The sequence below is a fragment of the Python bivittatus genome, unplaced genomic scaffold (assembly GCF_059951505.1).
Source record: "Python bivittatus isolate LINGU-HERP-01145 unplaced genomic scaffold, Pbiv_v1 ctg000080_np1212, whole genome shotgun sequence".
Classification (NCBI taxonomy): Eukaryota; Metazoa; Chordata; class Lepidosauria; order Squamata; family Pythonidae; genus Python; species Python bivittatus.
The window spans coordinates 44234639-44247560 of NW_028277035.1; the positions used below are offsets into that span (position 1 = coordinate 44234639).

General features: G+C 43.0%; 1 protein-coding gene across 1 annotated transcript; it reads left to right on the plus strand.

The window, feature by feature from the left end:
• Window positions 1-8415: 8415 nt before the first annotated feature.
• LOC112540305 (uracil nucleotide/cysteinyl leukotriene receptor-like) lies at window positions 8416-11707 on the plus strand. Its single transcript, XM_025164742.2, has one exon. It carries the CDS (start codon window positions 8416-8418, stop codon window positions 9490-9492), a length of 1077 nt encoding a protein of 358 aa, XP_025020510.1. The 3' UTR covers window positions 9493-11707.
• Window positions 11708-12922: the final 1215 nt, after the last annotated feature.

The following is a 12922-nucleotide window of genomic DNA, read 5'->3' on the forward strand; positions in this document are numbered from 1 at the left end:
CTTTTGGTTGAACCACAATTTATTGAATAGATATTCCCTATAAACTTCATTTATACAATCTGCTACATCATAAACCCAAAGTACAAAAAGTACCACCCAAGGAGAACATACCACTGGCCACCAGCCTTTTGCAGTTCACAAAGCAACCCCTGAGTGAGGAGAGCTAAACAAGTCAGACTTTTTTGCAGTTTGGCTGGGTTGGGGGAGTGAAGGATCATCAAGTGTACTTTCAGCATTGCAGATTCTTAAGGCAGGCATTGCAGTCCTTAAATTTTTAAAACCTACCTTTAGATGGAGAACCAGTTTGGTGTCGTGGTTAAGGTATCAGACTAGAAACTGGGAGACCATGAGTTCTAGTCCTGCTTTAGGCACAAAGACAACTGGGTGACCTTGGGCCAGTCACTCTCTCTCTCTCAGCCCTAGGAAGAAGGCAAGGGCAAACCACTTCTGAAATTTTGCCAAGAAAACTGCAGGGACTTGTCCAGGCAGTCGCCAGGAGTCAAAAACTGATTCCAAGGCGTGCACACACACACACACACACACACACACACACAAATACAATAATACCTTCAAAAAGGCCTTGGCCTAGCCAACTTTTGAACCAGGCCTTCAACATGCTATGCAAAATCTAGTGTGCCCCTCAAGCCACAATCAGTTTGCATACCTCCAATAAACCACAGTGGATAAACCACAAAGGCTGAATTCACACAAACCAGTAAGCTAGAATCATACAAGTCACACTGTGGCTCCGTTCAGTGAGTGAAGCCAGGTTGTATCTCCCCACACTTATCTGGATGGAGAGGATTTGGATCCAGTTGCTCACGCTTTGTGCCAGCCTTTGATTTAGGCTACAGTGCATTATGAATGGGGCTGGATTTCATGGCAGTCCAGAAACAGCAGACGTTCTAAAAGCGGGAGTTGAACTCACTGAGATGGGGCAATTCACTATGTTTTATGTATGCTTTGTCATTTCATTTTCTCTGGCTCTTATTCCATGCTCAAGTCCCATTTATAGTGCAGTTTTTGAACTCGAAAGCCCTAGATGTATCAACATAATCCTTAAGACCTTTTCCAGAGCTTCTACTCTGGGTGACTGCACCAAACCAGGTGAGGCAAGTGGCCACTCCAGAGAGCACTTTAAGTGGTAGCCCATGGCTTATTGTATAGCCTTCCTTGACATGTCTGCCTGGCACCTCCGCTTAGCCCGAGATGCTCAGTTGCAATCAGAGTTTGAGATTACTGTGAGAGTTGCATCCACAGGCATTTCCTTGGCTCCTTGTCATGACATTGTTTTTAAAAACTTCACCTTTAAAAAAGACGGGACACTGGCATGCCACAAAACCAAGTGTGAGCCCCGTTGGCATTCCTAGAAAATAAAAACAGTGGGAGGCAGCAGCTCAGAGTTTTGTTTGGAAGTGTGCCTGTCTATCAAGAAAAAAACAAAAGACAAACGTCAGCTAGGCCAGTAAAGAGTGTCTCAGGTTGGAAGGAGAGGAGGGTGTGGAGAGCAACCTCAGTGTTGGGCATGATGGCCATCAGATGGCCCTTCTGTAAATAGAAGAGGGTCTCCCCCTACACCCCCCCCCCCAGTCATTATGTGAACGTGCTCTTAGCTTTTCCGTGGTGCTTACCAACCCAAAGTGATTGGTTACCCTACGGGTTTGTCTCATGCTGTGATAGACCTTGAGCAGCAGGTGGCACTGCAGGAAAGGAGGATGTGGGGAGGGGGGAGACAGCATCAGCTGGAATGGGGGAGAGGTGGAACTTCGCTGCTTCCTGCCTTCTCCGATGTTTAGTTCCTATGCAAGCATCTGTTAGCCATTTCTGCTTTGTTTTGTTCTGTTCACTTCCATGAGCTTAGCATTATTCTTTATGTTTTATCAGAAGCCTCCCAGAAGAGCCAATGTGGCACAAATAGGATGTTCCTCTCTGGAGATAAGAGTTTCCCAGAGGCGCAGGCAAGTGTGAAGGAGATGATAAATGGCTGGGAGCTGGATTGCAAAATGCGAGGCTCCTCCTGCTGGGAAAGAGATATTTGACTCCAGTGAAAGTACCAAATGCATTAAGATCAAAGCCTGCAGTGAAACTCCATTAGCTTGCTCCCATTTGGAGCTTAGGGCTGGGAATATTATACAGTTCTCCTTTAACTGGGAGGAAGCCCCTTTGATGTACTCTGCCTCTGAGTATTTGTTTATTACATTAAAGCCCACCTTTTCAACGGTTTCTGCAGCGAGCCACACTGACACTGACACCAAGATGGTGACACGAGCATAATGATGACACAGTCACACCTAATCTGACACATATGTGTAAGTGGTGGCATTTGCATGCTTACAGCATCACACGTGTGTTGTCATTGTCTCTCCTCCCACTACTTTGCAGAAACCCATGCACCTTTTTCCATAGCTCTCATGATTCTCCCTTCTACTTCTGTCCTCAGGATAATCCTGCGGGATAGGTTAAACTCAGAGACTGTGACTGGCTCAAGGTAACACAGATGGTTTCTCACTAAATGAGGATCTGACTCTGGGCCTCCTTGCTCTATGCTTAGCAATCACACCACACTGGCATTGTTAATCATGAAAACAGCCTGACTTACAAAATAGCATAGCTATGCACACCAGCCTTCCCAAACTGTCACCTTGTAGATGTGTTGGGACTAAAATACCCAGAAATCCCAGCCATGACAAAGACACAGAGGCTCTGGAAAATGCCAGCTTAGGGAAGGCTGGCGAGTTTCTTTGCTATGACTTCCTAGGAGAAGTTCACCCTCCCCACCCTGAAACCTTCTGCATCTTGTTTGCTTAATTTTTCCCATTGCTACTCCAGCATACAGACCTGGGTAACAGAAGCAAAACAGTATGTTGGAAAAAAAATAGGCAGCTCACAGTAATTAGAATATTTCATAAATCTTAATCCAACTAAAAGGCATATCTCAACCTATTCATTTCAACTATGTTGGATATAGGCCATAGTCTCCATAGAGAATGTACAAATTAAGTGTGTGTGTGTGTGTGTGTGTAAAGCCCAAGTAAATATAAGTATGGTAGCAGCTGGGAGAGTATTAAATCTGTGATGCCCAAATTCTCTGAGAACATCCCGAAGCAAAACTGCAGAAAGCAAATTCACAGCCTTTGCAGAGATGATGCTGTGACAGTATACAGTAATGACTAAGAAAAGGAGCAGTGAAGTGTGAACCAAATGTCCTGAGTTTAATTCTCCTTCATAGAGGGCCATGGCAAAGGTACAGTCACATCTCAGCCTTAGCCCTTCATTCACAGTATGCGGATTACTAATAATGTGTACAAAATGCTTTGGATCCTGAAAGAGAATTCTCCTTGTTCTCTTCTTGCTTGTAAATATATCAGCGGTATTAAACAACTGATGGGTGGGCTGTAGGTCTCTAGGCAGACACTGGAGAGCTGTCTCTTGAGAATGCTCTAGCCCTGGACTGCGGCGATGGAGAAGGAATTCTTCTGGTCAGGATGGCAACCTGCAGCCATTGGGCCATATCCAGCCCGGGGTTCTTTTTGCAGACTGCAGGACTTCAAAGTGGCAACAGTGTGATTTTTCCAAAGATTTTCTGCTGGAAGAACAAGAAACAAGGAATATGAAATGTTTCATGGGTTTAACATATCTTCATGCCTAAAACCCAAACCAAAAGGGAAACGTGCGATGCAACAATTTAGGAGAATCAGCTGCTCAGCCACAGAGGTGCACTAGGTGACTGGCCAGTCACTCTCGCTCAGCCTAAACTACCTCACAGAGTTGTAGGAAAAATGAGGAGGGGGAACATAATGTATGCTGCTTTGAGCTCATAAAGGAAAACTGGGATATAAATCTGACAAAATAAATACAATAGGCCAGAAAATATTGATTGATTGATTGATTGATTAGATTTCTCTCCCGCCCATCTCCCCTACAATAGGGGACTCAATATAAACCAAGAAATGAGTTTCTATTATGCTGCGACTTTCACAAGAGCAGATATGATACACTTGAAGAAAAGTCAGTTTTATAGGAACAGAAATGGGAAACGTGGATACTTTTTACCTCCACTGCCTACAATGAATCTTGTAACACTGAGGTCTCTGCAATGCTGAACGTTTAATTGTGAGCACCACAAATGTACTTAAAAAAACTGTGCCAGCCTGGCCTCAAAACAGGAAACCAGGACAGACTGATAGGGTGCCTATAATGTTGTTTCAGAGTAATTCCCACCCATTTTCGTCTCTTCCAAGTCCCTTGAGCTAGCAAAGGAGCAGGCATCTTTCTGGACCTCTGAGACACCCAAGGTATGGATACTGTAGATAGCAGCAAGAATGCCACAGTAATAGTGGGAATATCCCTAGGAATGGCCATAGGCAGGGCCTATGTATTGTGTGCAGGAAAACCCCGGTTCAGTCCCTAACAAGGAAACTGTTGCCTCAGCAGTCAGAGTTTGCAATACTGGGCTAGAAGGGACACTGCTTTCACTCACTCAGGATAGCATCCTATGTTTTTACACAGCAAAGCAAGAGCTACGAGATCTGGTCTGCAAAATTCTGGTCAGCACTAGATGGCAGCAAAGAGGATATTCTTTCAGCTTTTGAGTGGTCATCTGGCTTTCTGCAGCCCGGAAAAGGGAACTCTCCTTACCTCATCTGGCGCCCATTCCAAAGGAAGTGTGGATCTTGCAAAGCCCCAGATCTTCCTTAGTCGTCACATCAGCTGAGATGAGCTTTTGCATTTCTGAACACAACCCTAGAAGCAGCATCATGAGAATGCCCTAATAGTTAATAATGTCAAGATCTATTCTTAAGCAGACTAGATCATGGGTTACGTTAAATTTTTCATGGTTGGGTAGATTTTGGCGGGGGAGTGGTGGTGGTGGTCTTCAAGTCAATCTTGACCACTGGCAACTACATGACCTAGTCCATGTAATCTTCTAAACAACATTTTTGAAGTAGTTTGCCATTGCCTTCATGCCGAGAGAGAATGACTGGCCCAAGATCACTCAGTTAGCTTCCATGCCTAAAGCAGGATTAGAACTCAGGTTTCCCTGAAGCATTTTAAACACTAGACCAGACTGGCTTCGTAGATTAGTGGCTCTTAAAAAGCTACTTCTTGTTGTTGTTGCAAACAATTCCCGTGATTCTTCCAGAAGCAGATTTTAAAGACTGGAAGAATTCTGTACTTAAATTCATCTTTCAGGCTGAACAATCAAGAGCTAATAAACCACATTACTGTATATTTGAAAGCTCAAACAGGAGAATGGCATTTCCTAATATTTCACATGATTTTGATGCCTTTCAACTTAGTTAATCCATTTAACAGCCTTAGACTATTCTACCTTGGGCATGAAATGTGAAGATAGATTACTTACTAAAATAAATTTGTTTTTGTTCTCCTAAAAAAAAGGATGAAATGTGAAGATAGATTACTTACTAAAATAAATTTGTTTTTGTTCTCCTAAAAAAAAGGAACACAGTTACAACTGATAATGTGTTTCTGAATTGCTCTTGGTCTGGAATAGGTAGCATTAAGTTTTAATGACTATGGTATTTCCTTTAATTCTATTGTCAAGTTATCCCAATCTGCTAGCTACATTTCTTACTGGAATGATAAAAAAATAGCAAGGTAGAAATTTATGCAAGCTTCGGAGAGTCCTACCTTGGAAGTAAACCTTTGATTGAAAGAATTAATAGAAACAACTCAGGGTTCTCATTGTGTTGTTTTACTGTGTAGAATGCAATTTGTAATTGGCTCCCTGAGATAAGTGAAATAGCCACCAGAAAATTAAATCTTTTTGAAAAAAATATATTTATAAATTTTAGATAATCCAAGCAAAGCCATTTCTGAAACTGACATCATTCTTAATATGACTGTATATCATCCTAAACAAATCCTTGAAGAAATCTGAGAGACAGATAAAAAGAAAACTATGTGCCAATTAACATGGAAAGGAATATGGCAACCCCCTCCCCCTTTCTGAGCCATTCCTATATTAGTTAGACAACACTGTACCTTTAATTCATAAATGGCACTATAGCATGGTTTAGCTTAATAAATACGGCATATGTAAGGAAAAAATTTAAAAGATACTAGACCGATACTCATCTCTGAGTAAGAAATTTTGCAATCTCTCTCAGCCAACTAATTTCTCTGGGGTATCGTGAGCGCTTCCTTTCATGACAGAAGTTAGGGGCATGGGAAACTTCAGCGGGAAGTGTGGAAAGCAGAGAGGAAATGAGCTGTCAAAGGTACTTGGGGGAAGGGAAGCTGGCAGCAGGACTAAACGAAACAGATGCTTTTTTTTCTTCCTGATTCTGAAGTTTGCTTTAGTCCATAACGCAGCCAGCCAAATAAAATATTTCTCTCAACTTTGGAATCCTTGAGATATGCAGTTTTCTTAGAATCATGTCAATCAAGGAGAATATGGGTCATGTAGGAGGGGAAAATGTACCCTTTTCTAGTAGCCTGCATATTCTTTCCTTTAAACTTTTTGTGCAATTTTGTGCCTACTGAAGGAGGTTGTAAAGGGTGGGGAATGAACTAGAAAGTTTGAGGATTTGCTACAGCAGCCTAGGCATCTTTGAGACAGGAAGAATTCAGTTCCCAGAATCCCCCCGTCAGGAATAGCTCTTGCCCAGAATTCTAAGATTTGACATCCACACTTAGGATGTTGCCAAGTTTGGCAAACCCTGTGCTAGAACTGAAACAGTTTATTGGCCATGCCTCTACCTCGTGGCAGAAAGGACAAATAGCTGAAGAGTTGATATAAATTGCTTCCTTCACACTGATGATGGGAAGAAAATGTTGAGGGCTCCACCATACTGCAATACCAAAGTGTCATTATGCAGTGCGAGAGCCAGCAGAAAACTATACTGGCTTGAAGAAGTGCTAACTGCATTTATAATGCCTATTTCACCTTAGCAATGAAGCAGAGAACGGGTTCTGTATGCAGCACAAGTTGGGGGAGGAGAGAAGTGGGTGGGAAACGCCTCCTTTGATGACAGTTCCTGGCAGCAGAAAATCTATGGGACTTCTGCTGTCAGGTTTCCAATCCCATCAGGCAGTGTTTCTCAATCTCAGCCACTTTAAGATGGATGGACTTCAATTCCCAGAATCCCCCAGCCAGCATGCTTAAAATTGCTGAGGTTGAGAAACACTGGCACTGGGTGATCACGCTAGATCAGGGAACTGGCAGCAAAGGAGGTCTTCTCTCCGATCACTCCTGCCGGTCAGAGGGGGCAGGTAAAGGAGAGGGAGGGAAGAAGGGGAAGCAGGGTTTTTTGGTGCCGTCTCTCCTGGCACCAAACAGACCACACCTCCTCCGTGGAGTGGCAGCTGAAGAGCTGCGTTCCCAGTGAGTCTGAAGTGACCGTGCACCTGCAACCCCATAGTAAAGCCACCCACAGCTCCACTGAGAGGGTTCCAGCTGCAGCTTTTCCCCTGTGAGAAAGTTGCCCTGGCCTTATGGAAGGGCTGTGGGCTGCAGAGCCCTTTTCACCCACTTCTCTTCTTCTTTGGGAATGGAAACAAAGGGAGCACCTCTTCAGCTACTCCGTGGGTGGAGGTGGGTCTTTTTGTTGCTGGGAGAACTGGCCCCCCTCTTTCTTCCCCTGCTTCTTCTGCTATCCATGGGCTGGGAAAAGAAGTGGGTGAGATGGCTTTTTGGCCCAATGGGACAGCCCTGGCTCTCCTGCCTGGAAAATGAGTGGCTGGCAGCCAGAGGGGATGGCATGTTCTCAGTAGCCTCAGGTGGCCAGTAGGACCAGGACAGGTCTTAACCCGAAATTTACCTCGGAACAATTGGCCACAGAGTGACCATTTTGCATTGCTTGTGCTGGTGGAAGTTGAAAAACAGCTCTTTTGAAATGGAGCAAGAAAAAAGGAGCAAGGCTGCTTTCACGGTGGGCCAGGAAACAGGTCTGAGGAAGATGCTGTGCATTTATGTCCTTCAGAAACACTTGGTAGGCAGAAACATCTTTGTACCAGGGCTAGCAGATAAGCCCTTAGAAAGAAACCAGAAGGGATGTAGACAGTCAAATCTTTCTCCACCCACCTTTCTGCCCTTGCAGCTCCATGCAGCCAGCAAAGCAATTGAAGTATGAAGAATCCCCAGTTTAAGGACGACCCATAGTTAAGAACAGAGCCTTTTGTAGCAAAATTCTAGTTAAATACACAATGGATCGAGTTCATTACACAATACTACTTATACAGTATTATACAATAATACTGTTCCAGCTTACATACAAATTCAACTTAAGGACAGACCCTGGGAACGGAACTCATTAAACTGGGGTCTACATGTACTCCAAGGCCAGAGTTTCCACTGAACATCAGGCCTGCTGTGACTGGTGTTCCTTAAGATGCCCAGAAGTAGTCCACTCTGGGTTAATCTAACATGCAAATCTTATTTTTGTTTTGCAGATGTGGGGGAATGGCACAGATGCATCAGGGGAGTCCTTCCCTTTGAGAGAAACACCAAGCTCTCTCCCTAACAATTCAGCACATTTGCAGTGTGTTGCTGAAGCAGCATTCCAGCACTTACTGTTACCCATTGTTTACAGCCTGGCTTGTGTCCTGAGCCTGGCCTCAAACAGCGTGGCCTTGTGGAGTTCTTGGGTCTCCCGAGCCCAGGCCCCACCTGTCATGATCTTCATCTACAACCTAATTATCATTGACCTGCTATTTGCCCTGTCTCTGCCATTACAGGCAGTGTATCATGCCAGGCACAATGACTGGCCCTTTGGAGAAGGCCTGTGCAAAGCCACCAATGCCCTTTTCCTGGCCAACATGTTCAGCTGCACCCTCTTCCTGGCCTGCATCTGCCTGGAGCGTTATATGGCTGTTCTCCATCCCGTCCTCTACCTGCACCTCAAATGGCCTCTGTATCGTGTGCTGCTCTCCATGGCTATCTGGTCTTTGGTAGGGATTGGATTACTGATATTCTTCTCCAAGAGCACCGTGACTCATCGCTTCTCCAATGGAAACACTGCATGCATGGAAAATTTCCCAACCCAGGTCTGGAGTGGAAGTCTGGCAGCCATGGTGCTATCTTCCTCTGCCCTGGGCTTCTTCCTGCCCTTCCTTACTATCATTATCTGTTCCATCGTGATTGCCCGCCGAATTATGAATCTGGGCCATGGTACAATACAGGCATCTTCATTGCGTAGGCACTCCCTTCAAACCCTCTTGATGGTGACGAGCCTGCTTACCCTCTGTTTTCTCCCATTTCACACTATCCATGTTCTGCACACCCTGGGCCGTATTGGAGTCCTTTCAGCCCCAGGGCTGCTGCACTTCACTTGCTCAGCCCAGCGTGCAGCTATGGCCCTTGCTAGTGTTAACAGTGCTCTTGACCCTCTGGTATACTATTTTAACATGAATCCTGCCAATCGGAAGCTACCATGCTGTAGCATAGGCAGCCAAAATCTTATGGAGCCAGGTGAGGTTGCTAATCCAACAGGGGAGGGCCTTAGAAGGAGCATGATTCTCAGAGACTGAACCTTGTCTGAGGCTTCTTTCTGACACCTAGGTGAACGTGGTATCTTTTCCTGGATATTACTCTATAGCTCCTCTTGGGCAGAGAGAGAGAGATTGAGAGAAAGAAGGAGGGAGAATTTTTATCCATGAGTTCTTACTGACTTAATGCTTGCCTTGACTGGCATGATGTATCACTAGCCCAACCTATATCTTGGGCTTGACTAAGTTAAGATATAGAGGAATGGATAAATCTATATTTCCCAACATTGTATTCACCATAGCATTGTTCTACAATTCCCACTGTCCCCAGATAGAATTTCCATGGACAATGCTGGTTGATAATCAGGTTGAAGAAGACTAGATTAGAATGTTCTTCCAAGATCAAATCAGAACTGTAGCCCAGGAACAAAGAGTCTGAAGTGGTGGGAGCAAAGGCTGGTCTAGAGGAGAGGAGAGAGAATAAAAATAACCCAGGAATCCAGACTAGAGCCATCAGATGTGTGTTACAATGATCTGGGGTTAGAACTGCCCCTTTCTGCTGCCATCTACTGACCAGCAGGTGGTTGCAGCCCAGTTCCAGTCACCCTAATGCAGACAACAGCAAGACAATAATTGATTTGGGAAGCAACACAACAGTATGCCTGTGTGACTATGACTGGCTTTCATGCATTGGGCTGAGCCATAATGTAGTTTGGTTTGGGCTTAGTGCACTGTTGAAGTTAGCATTGTGCTTTGTAAACTATGATTTATAGCTTTATGCAGTGTGTGAATTCAGCCATTATAATTTATTCAACAGACTATGGTTAACAAAAGCATGGCAAGGAGAAACTTTGGAGGCAAGAATCAGAGTTCAGAGATAACGTGAGGGAAGGAAAGCTTATCATGTTAATCAGGACTGAAAGCATTGTAATTGTTGGGATTGTGATTTTATATTTATTTATATAATTGTGCGATGTTTTGGCTCAAAGTCCAGAAGATTGGGAGATAAGTAATCTGTACAAATCAGCTTTGGAAATAACGTGAAGTAAATTGATTAATTTGTTGCATGTTGTCATCTCCTTATACGTTTCCCAGCTTAACAGCTAAAACATCAAGAGCTGCAACAGTATACAGGATATAAAAGACATTTTTCTCATCTACTTGATTAAAAGGCCCCATTAAAGGAGGCCTGGCTACACTAGGCATAGCATGATTTCTTCACTTCTTGCCACTGCCAAATCTGGACATAGGTGTGAACCAGGTCTTTTACAGAATCTTAACTGATATCCATCTGGGGAAGAAGATCTGGAGAAAATGTAAAGCTTTCCATTTGAAAATGTTAAGAAGACAACACATATCTATGGTGTTGATAATGGATTTTAATACAGACTTCTTATAATGTGAGACCTATATGGATATTCTATAAAGTGTGATGATATACAAATAGTCCTATTTCGTCAACAGTACCTTCTGGATAGTAGAAATGGGGCACATTCATTAAGGACACTAAAATACAAAACCTCGGGGTTAGGGTTATAAGTAACTTTTAAAATTTTTGGAAGCAGCTCTCAGAACCTGTCTAAAAGTTATGATCAAACTGTAGTTCTTTGTAATGGGGCAGAAGGGGGACATAAATCCCATGTATCTAATAATCATATCAATTGGAGCTTATTAATTTAAATTCAAACATAATGAAATAATTTTTTATTGTCCTCTACCAACTTTTTGGGAGAGTAGCCCCCCAGCTTGCTATGCAAAAACCCAAGCCAGACGTATTATCTAAATTAGGCAATAATGGGCTCTGACAATGATTCATCATGTTAGCCCTTTCAGATGAGAAATATGAAAGTAGTTAATAATATTTAGGACTTTTAAAGGAACTGTATTATTTCTACAGGCAAGGTGAATCACAGCAACCATAAGATAATTCCCAAATTTCTCAGTATCGTGAGCCCCTAACATTTTAAAAAGGATTGGCCTTTCTCATTGCTTTGTTATTACAAATTCAGAATTGCTCTAAACTGAAGTCCTGAGAAATGCAGTCATTTTGTAAAGTGAAACAGAAAAACAATATTCCATATAAAGATTTTTCTTTGAGCTGAATGTCATTTCTTAACAATAAAGGGATAGAAATTTTAGTCCCAGTTGCTTTATTCAGAAAACTGAAGACATAAGGATAAACAGCTTAATATCCTTCCTGAGTGTGGATGGTGCTTAGAGATAATGTTTTTTTCTTTATTTAACTTTGCCTCTCTTTTTAAAATATTGCGAATGCAGTAAATGCTTTACTAGTTCAGAGGCGTTAACTGCAGTCCTAAACGCATAACCACACTTCTGTTTAGTTAGTGCTTTTTTGTCCAATGTTTTACTGAATTAAGTAGGTATATGTACTCATAAAAAATTGGGAGAAAATTTCACCCATAGTATAATACACATCAAGTGCTATTAAAAAGGAGTCAATAGAAGCTAAATGGTGCTTTTGGTGCTTAAGTCCCACTATTTTCAATACAATTAACACTAAGCCAAAAAGTCACATTTTTCTCACTCTGCCTGTCCGTTTATCTTGGGCAAGGAGGAGTGAGACCCCTACCTTCATTTCCCTCCAGTCTGTGGTTCTTGCCATCTTTTGTCTTTCTTCCTTTTAACTGGTTTTATTATAATTCTCTTGCTTTGGTTATCGTGAGCTGCCCAGAGTCATTGGGAATCAGGTGGCATACAAGTTTGATAAATAAATAAAGTAAACAAGAAAGCCTGGTGTGTGGTTCTGCGTGTGCAAAGCCTGATGCTGTCAGATTAAGATCCAAGCTTTCGTTCCTATTCTGCCTGGACAATAAGTCTGTCAATGTCTCCAGGCAGGATGGGGAAAATGTTTCTGGCTTAGCTCTAATGTATCTAAAATTTAACATCTGGTTCTCATATGAATCAGACCAAACTGGCTGGGTAACATCTCTGGCTCAAACAAAACTGCACACAGATAGTGCATATTCTGTTTGGAAAGCATGGAAAGCAGTCCATGAGGTACATCCAGTCCAGATGCTCCAGCTGTTCCTCCATGGAGTTGCCAGTCTATTTGCTCAAGGCAGGGTACTGCTATCTTGCATACACCATGAATGATAGCCAGTTATGCAATAGGCTAAATGTAGGTATGTTTCAGCACATGGCTACTCAGAATGAAAAGTCCCACCAACCCAATGGTACTTACTTCCAACAAAGTATGTGCAAAATTGCAGCATACAATTACTGCTATGAATAAACTTCATTCCTTAGGAAATGTAAGGAAAACATTTTTACAAACCTAGTAAGCCACAAGCTAAACTTACTGGACTGGCTGCTTCTGAAACTCACACACAGTACTGTTCTATGCAGATTGTCTTTCAGTCAGAAAGAATGGCCTCCAGAAAGTAGAAATTGGGATCAGAAAGTTTCTCACTATGGTCAGGGCAAAGGCAAGAACCACAGGCTTGGCCACATG